Here is a 17,853-nt window from a genome sequence, read left to right as displayed (position 1 = left end):
CACTCCCCCCAACCAACTTTTAAAACTAGAATGTTCATCATTTTGGGTTTGTCTAATACTTTGTCTCATAATGAGACACGTTATATATTCTCAGCAGAACTACTAAAAAGAGTGATCCTGTGTCCTTTTCAGGATATCATATCTGGAGGCCTGGGATGCTCATCTGCCCCACGTAGATCACCTGCTCAAGGTGCTATCCAATTTCTCCACTGTGTAATTAGCATTTTTCCTTCTTATAACTAGTGAGGAATATATGGGAAGGTACTTGAAGACCATCCAAATATCCACATCTTGCTCTTTGTTTCTCTGTTGAAATTTAGCATTTATTGAGAATGCTTGCTTGATTCTATGTTAACTGTCACAGTTGCAGAATGATTTTTCCAGCTTTCATGCTGTCTTCCCATTTACCAGTTGGCATTCAAGATTCTGCTGTAAACACGAGTCCTTCCTTCTCCCTCATTTATTTATCACTGGTATAAACTCATGAATTCTGCCCCCTGCCATGCTTAAAACTCATTACTATCCTTAATTCATTACTGTCCTTAATTGTTTTGATAATCAAATTGTCTTAGATTTGGCTATTGAGAGTCCCTTTAAGCTGGCTCCTTTGTCTTTATGACATGTTTACATCATTTTTTTCATTTCATTTGTTTAGTTTTTACTATTTCCTTACTTTCTGGCAAAACAAGATGCTGCAGGCTTAACTTCTATCTTCCTTGCCCCTTCCCTGCAAATTCTTGGGTTTTACTCCCTACTTTGATTTTGATTTACCATGTAGTCTTAAAATTATAGAAAACCTCATCTCCCCTATTTATTTACTTACTGGCCCTCCCTCTTAGCTACTCATGCCATAAATATGTGTTCCTTCTTTTCCACATGCGTGACACTGGCCTAAATGCTGTTGGTGATGATAAAGAACTTACAGGCTAGTTTCAGAAAAGGCCTTCTTCTCAAATCAAGTTTTAAAGTAGAGAATAGGTGGGGAGTGGTGGCTCATGCCTGTAATCCCAGCACTTTGGGAGGCCAAGGTGGGCAGATCACCTGAGGTCAGGAGTTCGAGACCAGCCTCGTGAAACCCTATCTTTACAAAAAAATACAAAAATTAGCCAAGTGTGGTGGTGCGTGCCTGTTATCCCAGTTAGTCGGGAGGCTGAGGCAGAGAATCTCTTGAACCCAGGAGGTGGAGGTTGCAGTGAGCCAAGATCATGCCACTGCACTCCAGGCTGGGCCACAGAGTGAGACTCCATCAAAAAAAAAAAAAGAAAGAAAAGAAAAGAAAAGAAAAGAAAAAGAAAGGAAAGAAAGAAAGAAAGAAAGAAAGAAAGAAAGAAAGAAAGAAAGAAAGAAAGAAAGAAAGAAAGAAAGAAAGAAGAAAGAAAGAGAAAGAAAGAAAACAAAGTTTTAAATAAAACCAAGAAAATATAACAATCAGACTAGGCATGGTGGCTCAGACCTGTAATCCTAACACTTTGGGAGGCTAGGCAGGAGGACCACTTGAGCCCAGGAGTTTGAAACTAGCCTGGGCGAAATAGCAAGACCCTGTCTCAAAAAAAAAGAAAAAAAGAGGAAGAAAGGAAGAGAGAAAGAGAGAGAGGGAAGGGAAGGGGGGAAGGAAGAGAAGGAAAAGAAGAGAAGGGAAGGAAGGAAAGGAAAAGAAAGGAAGGGAAGGAAGGAAGGGAAAAGAAAGGAAGGGAAGGAAGGAAAGAAGGAAGGAAGGAAGGAAGGAAGGAAGGAAGGAAGGAAGGAAGGAAGGAAGGAAGGAAGGAAGGAAGGAAGGAAGGAAATATCTTGAGCACTATGTGCCAGGCAGGTGCTACAGTCTGGAAAGGGTAAACCAGAGACTGTCCCTGATTTTGTGGGACTCAGGGTTCAGGGTTTAGCAGCAACAAAGGAAGAGGAGTTTCCTGATGACTGTGTAGATTCCTGGGTCCCATCCAAGAGATCCTGATTCTGCAGATTTGCAGTTTGGTTCAGGAGCCAGCATCTTCATAGTTTCTCCTATTAATTAGAAGATTTCTAGTACTGAAATTAGAGAATGACTGGATGAGTAGTTGTAAATTGGAAAGATTGAGGGGGCTACCTGGAAGAGGAGGGGCTTGAGCTGAGGGTCCAAGGTCAAGTCACAGGTCAGCAATGTCCAAAGGGCCCAGATCGTGCAGAAACTGGGAATTAAGGGCACCCCACCAGAGAGTGACAGCATCAAAATTTAAACCCTTCACCGGCTGGCCTCTAGCCAACACCTGCCTATACACAAACTGGGCTCACTGAAATACTCATGCTGCAAGTCAAGGTCCCCAAGTCTTTGGTCTTCCAAGTCCAAGGCCATTTCAAATGTCACTTCCTCTTTACTCCAGACAGACACGCTTGGGCCAATTTAATTGTTCCCTTATCTGCGTTTCCAGAGCACCTTTTACATTGCTTTATTGTGGTGATAATCCTGTATCATTGTGTTTTGTTTACATTTCTGCCTAGACTAAACTCAAATATCCCCAAATAATGTGGGATGGAAGGTGTTCATTCTCCCTCTTTTGCAGATGGGAAACCTGCTGTTCAGTGAGGTGAGACTTGGAGAGAGCAGCAGGGCGCAGGGTGAAGCGCCTTGGTTAAAGTGACTTCTATGACTTCTCAGCCGTAGGACCTTAGGAAGTTTCTTAACCATCTGTGCTTCATTTTCCTTGGCAGCACAATGCAGGTGATAAGCAGTAGAAACTGCCACCGAGGCAGGTTATGTGGCCTCAAGCAGTTAATATATGTAAAACTAGAAGAGGGCCTGGCAAATGGTAAGTGCTGTGTAAATGGTTATTAAGCAATTAAAGTCATGTCACTGGAATTCAAATCCAAGTCTTCAGATGATAAAGCTCCTAGATGCTTGCTCTATTTTAACTTTGTAGGACTCCAAGTTTTCCCGAAAAGTAGTAGTTGTCTTAGAAGCAGCAATAAAAGGAAGCTGGTTTGCGGTAAAAGACATTCAAGAGATAAGAGGAAGCAAAATGTTCCAGCCAATTGCTTTAATGAAGGCATGGACCAGGGAAGAGAGCAGATCGTCAGTTCTCCTGACCCTGGGTCTAGAGCACACACGGTAATACATTCCTGCAAGGACCACCAGGGTAGACCTTGGGAGCTGGTCCCTCTGAGTCTCTTTACATGTCTTTCCCCTTAAGTCAGTTGTGGGTTAGATATTTGGGCCTCTGAGGTGATGTGCTACAAAGACTGCCTGCGCATCCACAGTTCTGCAAGAAGGTGCCATTGACAAATGGAAAAGGTCAATTATTGCTTTGTTGAGCATGACAAAAATATTGGCTGATTTCCTCAATATTAATGAGTGTTGTGCTACAATGGGGATTAAGAATAAAGTTTACATTTCCAACGCAATGATCATTTGTATTTTTACTTAATGCTACTTATAAGATAATTGCACAGATAGAATCTATTACCATTATTATTATTATTACTGTAAACACAGTTTAAAATGGCGAATTAAATTGTGATCGATTTTGAAGATGATGTACAGAAGAAATGAGTGACGAATGTATCGAAAGTTTTCAGTTTAGGGACCAAGGCTAGACAGTATCTACATGTGGAAGAGTTTCAGTGATTAACCTTTGCATCAAATATTAATAACTTAGAATGCTTGATCTTCCTAACTGGGAGATGTTTTAGAACAGCCATTCTCAAACTTGAGCATGCGTCAGAATCATCTTTAAGGCTTATTAAAATACAGGTGGGGCACGGTGGCTCGTGCCTGTAACCCAACACTTTGGGAAGCCAAGGCAGGTAGATCACTTGAGTCCAGGATTTCAAGACCAGCCTGAGCAACATGGGAAACACAATCTCTACCAAAAATCCAAAAATTAGCGGGGCGTGGTGGTGTGAGCCTGTAGTCTCAGCTACTACAGAGGCTGAGGTGGGAGGATTGCTTGAGCCCAAGAAGTTGAGGCCGCAGTGAGCCAGGATCATGACACTGCACTGTAGCCTGGGGGACAGAGAGAGATCTTATCTCAAAACAAACACCCCACAAATTGCTGAGCCCCATCCCCAGATTTTCTGATTTAGGGTGTCTGGGGTGGAGACCATGAATCTGTTTCTTTATTATAGTAAGTTCCCAGGGGATGTTGATTCTGCTGGTCCCAGAGAGTTTGAGAACTACTGACTCAGAACAAACATCCCGTCGCTGATAGCGCCTTTCCACCAGGTGAGCTGGAATGCAACGTAACTGGATTTGTTTTATTTATTTATTTATTTATTAATTTTTGAGACGGAGTCTCGCTCTGTCGCCCAGGCTGGAGTGCAGTGGCGGGATCTCAGCTCACTACAAGCTCCGCCTCCCGGGTTCACGCCATTCTCCTGCCTCAGCCTCCCGAGTAGCTGGGACTACAGGCGCCCGCCACCTCACCCGGCTAGTTTTTTTGTATTTTTTAGTAGAGACGGGGTTTCACAGTGTTAGCCAGGATGGTCTCGATCTCCTGACCTCGTGATCCGCCCGTCTCGGCCTCCCAAAGTGCTGGGATTACAGGCTTGAGCCACCGCGCCCGGCCTGGATTTGTTTTAAATAGGCCACCTTACGCAGTCAGATTTCCCAACCACTTTTAGCATTTTACAGACCAAGAGAGCCATGACTTCATTATTTCTCACTAGAAGAAAAAAATAATCATTTGTCTCTCTGTCCTGGGATTAAAAAAAATTTTTTTTAAAAAAAGATTACAAACCTTAGGAAGATTTTAAAGGAATCTTATAGGTAACTGTAGCCTTAGCTGCATGTTTCTTGTGTCTTAATAACTAAACGCATTTAGACTTCTTGCATTTCCCAGTACTCTAAGGAAATCATTGAAAAGCTTATTCTTCTTCATCCAGGTTTGTCCTTCATTGGGACCCTCTTGGGCTAGCGCGCTTCGAGGTGATGACCAGCAGGTGACGCTCTGCATCAGTTCACGGGGGCGGCCTGACTCGGGTGAAGGCAAACACACAAACCAAGGTGCCTGCTTTAAATCCTCAAAGTAAAGGTCCTCTTAACCACTTGTCATAAAACACCCTGAGACGCCTGTCTTGGAAAATCGAAGTGTCAAGCTCAGCATCTTTGCCACATTTCAAACTAGGTAATTACCTTCTCTCCCAAAGGGAATCTGCTTTATGTATTTGTGTTCTTTCTAGGTTACAAGTTTCCCAAAGGCAATGATCTTGCCTTCCACTCACTCCATACGATGCTGAAGTGAAATGCATATTTTACAATAACAATTTAATTATTCTACATTCCTCTGAGCTACATGATGACCTGTTACATAATTGCCAGTAATATAGAAATGTGCCTGCCTCATACAAACCCTTGCAATCCATGGAAGTTTTTATTTGACCTAAGAGTAAATTGCTTATTTACTTCTCCTTTACAACACAAAAAGCAGAGCATTTCCCCGCCATCCCAAATTGTTGTAATCAAATAAACAACACTGCATTTCAGTCTGCCATTTTTATTAAGCCTGCAGAGCTGTTTTTTTTTTCTACACACGACAAATACTTTGATATAATCTAGGATAATAAAATAGTTGAACAACTTTTTTTTTAAGATTTATATTTGTATAGAAACAATCTGTGGAGCTCCTCACCTCAAAATGAAGGTGTCTAAAAACAGTGATTCATCAGCATTGCTTTAAATAATTGTTTGGTTAAAAGTTGTGGTTTCCATTCTCAACTGAAATGTGTCTCCATGCAGTTTTCCTTGGGTCCAAAGCTTAAGGCCCCGGGAAGGAGGCCAAGAAAAAAGAATGGCCACTCCTTTCTGTCCTTCCCTTGTGCGGAGGACAGTCATTGAAACAGGGGTGTTACAAAAGCCAGGAAGAAAAGAAATCAATTGCACATCTCTAGTTTGCAAGCATCAAAGTCACAACAAGTCTTTACACAACAACTCCCTATCTGTGGATATGAAATTCCATCATGATAGCACAACGCCTGCTTGCCCCTAAATGTTCCTTTCTTCTGCTAATCATGTCAGTTACTACGGATGGCTGTGGCCGTAAGCTCTCCCTTAAGGGCTGGTCCTCTGTCACCTTGAAGTGTCAGCCCTTGAATTATGCCACTTGGATGCTATGCCTTGGTACCCAATAAAGGTCTACCATCCCCTAAGAAATCCCTTACCCCACCCTCAAACCCCCAAAGTGCCTAAGAGTGAAGACGAAGATGCCATGGAGACGGTGTCTTCACTGAACACCTCCCCAAAGATGCCCAGGGACTCAGGCCTATATCATCCCATTGATCTTAGTCCACTCATAGATGTCCTGTTCGCACACTATGTCAGAGTTGATGAGGAGGTATCTGTCACCTACACAGAAATGCTTCTGACAGGCAGCACATTTGAAACATTCCAGGTGATACACTTTGTCTTTCACCCGCATCGTCATCTCATAGGCACGAATCCGTTTGTCACAGGATGCGCAGAGACCATCTTGCCCAAAAAGCCTGGGGCAAAAGAAAGAAAAGCTAAGAAGACAGTGAAAGGGACAATCCTGGAAGACAGGGCTCAGGGATGAGCCCTAGAAAGGAGGCCGAACTTTCCAGATGTCAGGAAGCCAGGAAAGGTCAGCTCCAGAAGGAGGGCCGGCTAGTGCAATCTTTCCGGGCAGGCAGAGGGAACTCAGATGAAACTGGCATTTGGATCTGGCATAACTCCTCCCTTTTCTGAGCCCTCTCCCTGTCTGCAGCAACTGCTCACCATTCCCCTAGGCTGCCCCCTGGCTCCTCCTCTGTGGGCGAGACTCTCAGCTGATGTGATCTATGATAAGGAGTTAGGCAAGTATTACCTGTCCCCTCCCAGGGGAACCCTCATTTCAGAAGAGCAGCTGGAGGGAATCCTTTTGAGAGTCCCTTTGAGAGGGTACTGACCAGGAATGCAATAAAATGGGCATTCTTCTGAGGCTCCCAAACTCTATCATATCAACAGCCACTGATTCTACCCATGGGGAGAGCTGGCCTTGAATACCTCCATAAGCTGCAAAGCACATCTCTACCTGCTTATTCGTTGCGGCCCCAGGTGCTGGGAGACAGTTCCACAGGAAACATGCAGTACAGCTAATCGTGCCTCTGAGATATAGAGGACAAACAGCATCTCTCCGCCATGAATGGAAGATCTTAATTCATGGCCCTCGCTGCCCCATTGTCATGAATCAAAAGTGAAACTTTTTTTCTGACATTTAAACCAAGACTCTCCCAAGCCTCAGTTGATCACTTATTTCAGGCAGTATGCAGTGTCAAGGTGGGAGACAGAACATGGCAGGGCTCAGTGCAGTGGTTCTCAAAGTGTTGGTCCTGGGACCAGCAGCATCAGCACCGCCTGGGAACCTGTTAGAAATACAATTTCTCAGGCTGGGCGCAGTGACTCACACCTGTAATCCCAGCACTTTGGGAGGCTGAGGCAGGCAGATCACTTGAGCTCACAAGTTTGAGACCACCCTGGGCAACATGGTGAAACTCTGTCTCTACAAAAAATACAAAAATTAGCCGGGTGTGGTGGTGCATGCCTCTAGTCTCAGCTATTAATACTTGGGAGGCTGAGGTGGGAGGACGGCTTTAGCCTGGGAAGTGGAGGTTGCAGTGAGCCGAGATCATGCCACTGCACTCCAGCCTGGGTCAGAGCCAGACCTTGACTCAAAAAAAAAAAAAAAAAAAAGCAAACCAACAAATTCTCAGCCCTCCTCTGTCCCTACGCAACGGAAACACCCTGGGGAGAAGGCCCAGTAGTTTGTGTTAACGAACACTTCCGGGGGACTGGATGCAGGCTAACATTTGAGAATCAACAGCAAAAGTGCAGTAACACAAGTACCGGAAGCAGAGTAGACCCAGCTTCAATGTCCCGGTCCAGCCCTGAGTGACCCTGGAGAGACCTCTGATTCTCTGAGCCTCAGTGAAACAGCAGCCATCATAGGCTCCACCTCACTGAGCTGTTAGAACAACCAAACGAAGCATGTCAGGGCACCCATGGTCAAGGGCTAAGCCAGTGCTGGTTATGTGTTAACACATTTTGGGTGTATTCCCAGCTGCACCAGTCTTGCTGCAGGAAGTAATTTTCACTCGTGGCTGAAAACATAGCATGTTAGCAGGTGGTTTCCACATAAAACCTTTAGGACAGTTTTAGGTGAATGCTTGCTCTTACTGGAAGTTCTGATTGATTTCAGGATATCAGAGAATCAATTGGTACATTCTGAGAGGTTGTAGGGGACGTAAGGGCAGTTGACACATTTTGCAATATTTCGGCAAAATTAATGGAATTGAGAAGAGGTGGTCCACGAACGGAGAGCTCATTGTTCGGGCCAGGGCCAGCTAATTTTCCTCTGAATCCTGCTTTCCATTTGAAGATTTCTGAGTGTTTCCAAAGCACCGCCTGGGGAGCAAACTCATTACTGGGGGAGAACATTTTATCCCAACGTAGCAGATGGTGGAGCTGCAGGTAACCGCCACATTGGAGGTCACAGAGTGGAAAGACAGTTCTGGTTTCCTGACTGTTCTGTAAGTTAAGTTTGGGCCTGAGCAATGATGAACGACTGAGAAAACAGTGTGCATGGAATGAATCCAACTGCCTGGGGTGGGCGATCCTTAAGGAAGGAGGAAGCTTATTAAAGGGAAGTCAGGGGGTAAATTATAATCCACATCAGGCAGCTAATGAAGGGAAGGACAAAGGACGAATATGTGAGAGACAAGTTCAGGTCCCAGCATCACCTCTAACTTACCAGGTGACCTGAGCAAATGGAGTCCACTGCACAGGCTTCCGTGACTTAAGCCGTAAAAGCAAGGGAACTGAAAGAGAAGGCCCTTGTAGCCCTTTCCAGCTCTGGGATTCTGAGATTCTAATATTAGCAAAAAATAAGCCAGGAATTGACACCTAACTTGAACATTAACCTCTGGCACCAAGAATTGGTATCTTAGGCTGGATATCCCAGAAGCGGCCCCTGAGGCAAGGATTTATGTGCCAGTGATTTATGAATGATGCATTCTCAGGAAAAACCTGGAAGGCAGCAGGGGAGGCTGGAGGGAAGGGGAGGAGGCTGGAGGGAAGGGGAGGAGGCCAAGCCAAGTTGTGACCTCAGGCAAAGTCCCTCAGAGGGGAGGGACTCTGGAATATAAGTTATGCCTGGCTTCAGGCAAGGCTGCAGGGCTTGGTACTCCCACCATGTCTGTCACTGGTTAAGGTCCACTGGGGGTCTAGCGGGGGCAGGCATACTTCTGGCTCTAACAGATTCAGGTGCTGGCTGTTAAAAGCAAAACCACTGCCATCACCACCACCCCACCACTCCCAGCACACTAGAATTAGTGAAAAGGGATCCAAGGAGATCTGGCTCGGCACAGACATGAACAGCTGCTCTCGGGTTCCCAAAAACACAGCAGAGTTGAGGTTCCGCATGGGGGTCTCATGAATATTTGAAGCAAAATGTCGGAAAAGAACTGTAACAGGCAACTTAGCCACTGGAAATCCTCATGGGGACAAGTTATCCTAGGGGTGAAGAAGAATTCAACCCCATTAGAGGGCTCATTCAGTCACTCTTCCAACTTGCCTTGTTAAAAAAAGATCCTGCCAGATATACCAAGAATGCAAGTAAACAAGATCTTGGCTAAAGGACCATCCCTGAAGCAAAAGACAATTTTTCTCCTCTGTCAAGAGGTGTCCCATCTTAAGCTCTCTGCTGCCCATTTTAATAACAATAATATAAATATTAAAAGATGGCTGGAAATGCCTGCACTAACGCAGAGTTAATTAACATGTTGCCTAGGAATGTGGCAGGGAGAAGAATTATTTCATGTCACCAAGACACAAGTTAATTAACATTGGGTTCTCCCAGACTGTTTTTTTTTTTTTTTTTCTTCCTCTCCTTTTTGAAAATGGAAAGGATTAACAAGCCCAGGCAGCACTGGTTTTATTCCTGAATGTTATATAAAACGGTAGAGATAGGGAAAAGCCGGGGCTCTTCTGACCTTACTCAATCTGCACTTCATTTAATAAGATTCAAATGATTTGACAGGGATGGAGTCAAGGGTCCGATGGGATTCATTTACCCGTCTGCCTTCTCATTGACTTGGCAAAGTGGGAGTGAGCAAAACCAGGTCTGTATTTATCCCAGTTCTATTTTTTGGGACTTAAAAAAAGGAAAACTGACCAAAATTATAAGCATGATCATTGCAAAACCCTACTTATTTTCTCGGAACCACCATATCTGCAAGGACTGCAAGGACTTTATCTGGGAATTCAAGAAGGACAAAAGGCTTCTTCCATCAGTCTTTAGGTAAAGCTTCCTTCACTGTGAACTGCCTGCAGTTTTTTTGTTTTGTTTTGTTTCTGTAACGTAAAATGCTCTGAGGGCAGGTTCGAGGGGAAAAGCTGGCCCAGCAGCCAAGGGCGCTGAGGTCTCAACAAGCTTCCATGGGCTGGATGGTCCGGGTGTATCAGGGAAGCATGCCTCACAGACCCTCTGCTCCAGGAAGACGGAGAAATCCTGACAGCTACACAGGTGAGCAGATCTGACAGCAGAGGGCACAGAGAGAGTTACCTCCACAGCAGCTCATCGGAAACTAGAAACGCTAGTACATTCTAGGCAGAGGCATTCACAGAGTGCTAGAAAATTCGGATGGCCAACAGGATGGCCCAGAGCATGGGAGATACCCTCAGCTCCTGTCTTACTTGGCGTGGTCGAGTTCCTATTTTACCCTTCCATTCTTCCATCCCTTTGCTCATTAGATTGGAAAACAATGATTATGTCATAAGGATAACTTATAAGAGCAGCTAACATCTATTTGATCCATACCGAGTCAAGTAGTTTATCAGCATTACTCCATCAAATCCTCCCCACATCCTTAGAGGTAGGTGCTATTATAATCCCCATTTTACTGATGAGGAAATCGAGTCTTAGGAAGGTTAAGTAACTTTCCCAAGGCCGCCATTCGGAAGCAAGGGTGTTGGGACTCAAACCTCCAACTGCCTGCAGGGCCTTTGCCTTCTATTCTTCAAAGACTGCCTTCCTGCTATGAGTCAATGCTTCGAGCTCCACATGCTTTCTATTTTTAAATTTCTCATCATATAATATTGGAGTCATACAAAAGAATATTTATAACATATATATATATATATATATGTATGTTCTGAAGCATTCAAATGAGGTCCTCAGAGATCACCTCCAAACTTAGAAACACTCCCAGTTCCTTCTGATCCTCCGTGCGTACTCCTCCTCAATCCCATCCCCTGGCTTCTCCCGCTCCTCAAGGGAACAAACTTTTCTGAATTTTGGGTGTACAATTCTCTTGCCTTTAAAGATATTAGTATTTTACCACATAGGAACGTAACCCTGAAAATATGCTTCTCAAACAGGAAGAAATGCCCTCTGCTTGCACGGGAGCTGCGACTCAGTTTCTGCAGCCTGACCTCTTTCTATAGGTGTCTGAGCCTGGAACAGGGTCGGGGGCAACATACACAGACTGCAGATGTCCAGGGACCACCCAGCCTCCCTCCTGAGGGCCCCAGTGGAGTGCCGGGGAGGGTACCTGAGATAGTCTCTCCGGCAGAGCTTCCGGCCCAGTTTGTAGTAGAGGCGCCGGCCTACCTCACCCAGCCGGCAGCCACAGAGGTCGCAGCTCAGGCAGTCCTCGTGCCAGTACTGGTCGATGGCCTTTAGGAAGTAGCGGTCCCCGATATTCTGCTGGCAGCCGCCGCATGTCAGCAGGGATGGGGGGATCTGCAGCACCTCATCCACTGGTTCCCTGGAGAGAAGGCCAAGCATCAGGGACAGCCTCACCAGGGTGAGACCAGCACCGGGGGTCCAAGATCATTTTGGGCCAGACAGGGTACCTCACCTGACTGCCTTTTGGTGACCTAAGGGAGAAGGGACAGGACAATACATCCCTTGGCCAGATTGCAGAGTCCCAACCAACCTTGGGTTAAGACGGGAGAGAGCCAGACCTTACTCCCTAGATCTGTAAGAAGTAAACACAGGGCACCAAGAGGCATCAAAGGCAACTGCAGGTGACACTGTGCCCCTGCCCATGCCCAGCACCACCTGGGCACCTCTGGTCTCCTACTGCTTTTTCCCTCTCTCCCCGCTGACTCTCCCTCTCTATCTTCACAGATTTCCCTCATTTTCCTCCTCCTATACCCAAGGGCACTGCCTAACCTCAGAGGAGGCACCCTGGACTAAAAGAGTCGCTCACCACCAGGGCAGCGGATGACCCAGAGAGCTAAGAATCTGCAAATCTCCTGTTGAATAAAGTGCCATCCTCCCTCCAGCCCTTCTCACCCGCACAAAAGCAGAGGTGAGGAAGAAAGAAGAATGAGACCAACAATTATTTTAGGCTGCTTTCTCTTTCCAAAATAAAACTTCCATCAGGATATAATAGGAATTCTCCTAGTTTTACTCTTTTACAGAAATTCCATTTTCCATTCTTCCTACTGAAGGAATACTTGGAGGAAAATCCCATATTGTAAGGCCATTGTTACACTTATGAAGAACATCAAATAGGCCTTTCTTTCCTTACCTGAACATTTTTATAACAGTAAAGCTGATTCGGATAAAGTTGATTTGAGGAAGAAAATGAAGTGGGGGCAATGATTATTTCAAAGAGAGTGGAAGGCAATTAAACAGTCACTGACATCTCAATCCAGCAATTGTTAATAGGCTGTGACACGTGTTCTTTCATTAATGTGCCATGCACAGTATCTCCTGTTCACTTTGCTTCACTGGAATCTGAATACTTTTTTAACATTTAAAAATAAATAATTTTGCTAAAAGAAAATAAATGAGTGGAAGGAATTATTCTAGTGTCCCCCAAATGGGACACAGTAAACACTTAATACTTGTTGATTTGTAATAATTAGCTAGTGTTCTCTGGAACCTTAAACACAAATCTATTTCTTAAAAATCTATTATGGTTCAAAAAACAGACCTTCTTCCAACTGTAAAATTCCCAAAGGGAGTTTCCTCCTGGGTGCCCTGCAGGTATAAATCCACGTCTCCTATTTCTAACTAGTACTAACTTACCAGGTGACCTTGTGTCCTAATTGGTCTGAGCCCACAAAGCCCAGCAGTCATTATACCTGGGGACAGGAGGCTAGGTGGCTCAATGTCTATAACACTCTGACACTTCAGAGGATTCTGTCATGTGAAGAATGAAGCGTTTCTTGTGAATATTTAGGAGTGCTAAAGCCATGCCCATACTTTCTAGATACAGTGTAACAGCACTTCATGAGATTATCATCTTTGGAACAAGAAAATGTGAAGCTCAAGTTAGATTATCTGGGGGGAAAAAAAAAAAGGCCAGGCACAGTGGCTCACGTTTGTAATCCCAGCACTTTGGGAGGCCAAGGCAGGAGGATCACTTGAGCCCAGGAGTTTGAGGCCAGCCCAGGCAACATGGCAAAATCCTGTCTCCACAAAAAATATAAAAAATTGCCCAGGCTTGGTGGCATGAGCCTGTAGTCCCAGCTACCCAGGAGGCTGAGGTGGGAGGATCACCTGAGTACAGGAATTTGAGGCTGCAGTGAGCACTGCACTCTAGCCTAGACAACACAGTGAGACCCTAGCTCAAAAAAATCAAAACTATAGTTTCTTTTTTTTTTTTTTTTGAGACAGAGTCTTGCTCTGTAGCCCAGGCTGGAGTGCAGTGGTGCCATCTCGGCTCACTGCAAGCTCCGCCTCCTGGGTTCCGCCATTCTCCTGTCTCAGCCTCCTGAGTAGCTGGGATTACAGGCACCCGCCACCTCGCCCGGCTAATTTTTTGTATTTTTAGTAGAGACAGGGTTTCATTCACTGAAGCCTTGCTTTCTTTCCTTTGTTTCTACAGATTGTATATAAGGACTGCCATTTTCCCTTCTAATAACTAATACCCTAGCATTTTTATGTGTATCAACTCGGAATTGCATCTCTTCTCTTTCCACAGCCCATGGTCTTACTCTGGGCTTTCAAAACCACTCATGGGACCTCGACAGACATTGGATATCCCGATGCTGATGCTGCCAAAGGACTGTGAAAGAGGATAATTTGCCCTTAGCTGGTGCAAAACTGCCTGGAATTCAAATGAACTGCTCTTGTTACTCACAGGGGAGGCAGTGGGGGCCACCAGTGGCATAGCAAGGGAATCTCTGTGTTCATGAATTCTGGCTGGCTTTCTGTCCAAATGTTTCATTTGCATATAGCTAGGCAAGTCTCCATCTGTAATTTGGAGATGCTGATTGTAATGACCCAAGTTGGCTTTGAGGAAGTACACAATGAAGCATCTAGTAGGATACTGGACAATAGGAGGAATGTAAAGTAAAAGAGTTATGATGATGGCCTGAGATGAGATGGAGAAGTAAAGTATAAGATATTGGCTCTGTCTTTCTATAACTAATTGATAATATCACATTATACTTAGTGGGCAATCCAAGACAATGAATGAGATTGATTCACCCTCAAATTAATATTTTATATTCTCCCAGACCCTTATCTTGAATATTACACCTGAGTATCATTTCAGCCTGGATTTCTGGGATAATCATAACAATTTCTAAGGGGGTGGGGAGAATGTGCTGCTGCTGCAATTTCTCAACTAGCTTGTCCCTCTCTGATCAGAAACTGTCTTCGCTGGGCAAATAGTGAAGTGAAGGAAGGAGCTGGTGAGCCTCCAGCAGCAGGTATCTGCTGTGTTAGGAAGTTAGGATGTTTCAGTTTTCTAACCTCAGTGAAAAAGCACAAACTTTGAAAGAAGCAAACTTTCTTCAGGGAAATGAAACTTTCAGATTTGCCTTCTATTGAAAGGATTAGTGACTAAATTCTGCTGATCAAAAAGGCATAAGGCACCAATTCATCCAATTCACTCCCTTATTGTGTTACTATGATCTTGCCCAGTCTCTGAAACTCAAGGCTCAGTTGTAATTTTATTTTTAAAAAAGTGATCAAACCACCGTTTAAAACCCATTGTTTACATAAACATACTTTTAAAAAGAAATGTTATTTTTCTCCTGAGAATTTGTTGAAGGAATTGGGGGTTTTGGCTACAACAAACCTAGCTCATTACAGAACTGGCGTCTTAACCTTCAAGACGGAATAGTGATGTTTATATTCTCATTGGATGGTGGTACTTCCTGTGTTTTATGAGAACATGCTGAGCTTTTATGCTGGTAACTGAGGGTAAAACCCAGGTAAATAAACACCATAGAAAGCCGAAATTGAAGGGTGTATGTGTGTGTGTGTGCGGTATTTCAAGCAGGAAAGCACAATTCTTTTAAACCAGGAAAAGAAAAAACAAAACAAATGTCTCTTAGAAGCACAAATGGACAAGTCATTAACCAGCTCCTTTGGTCTTGTGTGACAAATCCCTTCAAAGGATTAGAGGGGGACTTCAAAGGAATAAAAATTCTCAAAACCAGACGGCTAATGACTCTTAAAAGGGCATTTGCGTTGACAGGAAAATGATATCTTAAACACCCCTTGCTACCCATGGTAACACTAAAGAATTGGTGAGAGATAGAAAAACATTCCAAACCAGCACGAGGCTCAGAAAACAGATGCGGTCAATACTCATTAGAGCTCTGGTTCCCTGACCCCATACCCTTTTGAGACCATGCTAAAAACTACTACGAGCCTCTACTCCCCAGAAGAATTCACCTGTACACAAAATGGTGCATTAACTTTCGAGGTTCACAGGCCCCCATGGTGGACCCCGAGGGGGGCTACACGTACTCAGATTTACTCCGGATTTCGCTGCTCTAGAAATCCCCGGAGGCCCAGAGCCAGCTCCAAGGTGGACGGTCGGACCCCTCACCCGCGCGGCTGGCAGCGGCTCCACCTGCGGACCGGGAAGGCGGCCGCTGGGGACCCCGGAGGCCTCCACTTGGAATGTTCCCCTTTCCAAGACCAAATGGACAAAGAGAACGGGCCGAGAAGGAGAGGTGCGAAGGGAGCAGAGTCAAGCACGGAACGCTCTCCGGACTGCACCTGCGCGCCTCCAGGCTCCCCTTGTGCCTGCTCCCGTGCAAACTTTCTGGCCCGCGGTGGCTTTAGGCAGCGTCCTGATAGCCTGGAGTGGCCCGCAGAGGCGCCGGGCCGACCCCTCTCCCTGCCGCCCACCGCCCAGTCCCTCTCCCAGGGCCCCCGAAGTCACCCAGGAGGAAGAGGGAGCCCAGCGCTCCGCACAGGGGGCCAAGAGCACGCCGCGGGCGCGCACCTGGAGTCCCCTCGAAGGCCGCCCGGGTCCCCCAGCCGCTGCGGGACGCGAGACCGTGGACACCGGAGGTGGCAGGGGCAGGGGCGCCGCACTTACTCTGAAGGGTCCAGGCTCTTCCTTTCGATGGCCGAGGACATTGGGGAGGGAGGCGGCGTGCCGGGCGGCGGGGGCGCTCCCTTTGTGGCGCGGGGCTGGCCGGCTGCCGGGACTCGGACCCCCTCGGGTGCTCGGGCGCCGCCGCCGCCGCTCCTGCGCCTCCGCTTGCTCCGGCGCTCCGGCGGCGAGCTCGCCCCTCCGCGCTCAAGGACAGTCACCGCGCTCCCTTCAAATGCCAAAGAGAGAGAGCGAATCACCGGGCTGCGAGCGCGCCGCGGCCGAGGCGGGGGCCGGGGCGTGCAGCCTGGCCCCGGGCGGCTGCAGCAGCTGCTGCTGCTCAGGACTTAACCTTCCATCCAGGTCCCGCCGCTTCCGCCGCCCGGTCCCTCTCGCGCGCTGTCGCCGGCTCCGCGCCGCCCTCGGGGATGGTGCGCGCCCGCCCGGCCGCCCCGAGCCCCTCGCACCTTCGGCCCGGGTCGCGGCGCGCTGCTCGCCGCCGAGGGCAGAACGGGGGCGGCGGCCTGGGGGCGGGGAGGGAGACCGTGCGTCTCTCCCCGGGCTTCCTCCTCTCTCGGGAAGGTCTATTTTCGCTCAGCTTCCCTCTGTCTCTGGTTTCATTTCCTTTTTCCTGATCACGATTCAAATACAATAGAAGGAAATCACATTTAAAGAGACAGCTGCCCGGTTCCCCCACCTCCCCTTTTTTCTTTTCTTTTCTTTTTTTTTAAAGGGGGCTCCTGGGGATTAGCAATACAAACAGCAGCATCAGGACTGACTTGGCTTCTTAAAGGGGCCAGTGTCGGGGACGGGGAGATCCGCTCAGCTAACACCTCTCCTTGGAGAGGAGGCTGGGCAGCCACTAAATCATTCTTCAGAGCTTCCCCTCTTCAGCCTTTCCCTTTTGGTTTAACTAAGGCAGAAAGTAACCCACGAACAGCTAGAGCAAGCAAGAAAAAACAAGAATGTGAAATAAGCACCTACAGAAATGCAAGTGTTCCGAGTGGATTTTGAGCCCGTCCCAGGTCCGAGATCCCAGGTCCACGGACGCCGAGCACCGGGATGCCCCGGACAGCGCGGCTCTGCGGGCTATCGGCTGCGGGCTCCAGGCTGCGGCCGCACTCTGCAGAGGCGATGGGGGTGCGCGAGCCGGGACCGCACGGGCCGGGGACGCCTGAGCAGAGCCAGGGCAGCTAATCCCAGAGGGAGGGTGGCTGGGAGGGACTTCGTGGGGCCAGGGCTCCTCCAGTCGGCTGGTGTCGGAATCCCCTCCCTCAGCACCTTTCAGAAAGCGGACTCCTGCGGTTAAACTGCCCCCCATGTAAAATGCCAGTAGTACCCCGACCAGAGAAAGTGTTTTTCCAGTGGTACAGAACAGTATTAGGGAGATAATTTTGCCCTGGGTCAGGCACAGAGAAAGAAGGTGGACTTGATTTGGGGGTTCAGGCTTCCCCCCCTCAGCCTCCTTCTAGAAAGAGGTAGGAACACAGAGGGTAAGAAGGGGGAGGCCAATAGTCTGCCCTTCCATGGAGAAAACGTTTGGCTCTCCTGGGCCTCAGAGTTCCTTGAAAATATCTGCGTTCAGAAACTGAAAGG

General features: G+C 46.9%; 1 protein-coding gene across 2 annotated transcripts; it reads right to left on the bottom strand.

The window, feature by feature from the left end:
* Positions 1-5,446: 5,446 nt before the first annotated feature.
* LMO2 (LIM domain only 2) lies at positions 5,447-17,359 on the bottom strand. Of its 2 annotated transcripts, none has more exons than XM_030918046.1 (5): positions 17,242-17,359; positions 16,610-16,888; positions 16,261-16,486; positions 11,512-11,727; positions 5,447-6,447 (listed from the first exon to the last, which is right to left on the bottom strand). In XM_030918046.1, the coding sequence occupies exons 2-5, from the start codon at positions 16,614-16,616 to the stop codon at positions 6,228-6,230; spliced, it is 669 nt and encodes a 222-aa protein (XP_030773906.1). In that variant the 5' UTR covers positions 16,617-16,888; positions 17,242-17,359; the 3' UTR covers positions 5,447-6,227. The 2 variants fall into 2 exon arrangements, with proteins under 2 accessions (XP_030773906.1, XP_030773907.1); XM_030918047.1 differs by having other exon boundaries at positions 16,725-16,888; positions 17,242-17,354.
* Positions 17,360-17,853: the final 494 nt, after the last annotated feature.

The sequence above is a fragment of the Rhinopithecus roxellana genome, chromosome 15, assembly GCF_007565055.1.
Source record: "Rhinopithecus roxellana isolate Shanxi Qingling chromosome 15, ASM756505v1, whole genome shotgun sequence".
In the NCBI taxonomy this organism is placed as follows: Eukaryota; Metazoa; Chordata; class Mammalia; order Primates; family Cercopithecidae; genus Rhinopithecus; species Rhinopithecus roxellana.
The sequence above is the reverse complement of the archived record's forward strand: the minus strand, read 5'-3'. Positions and strand labels throughout refer to the sequence as shown.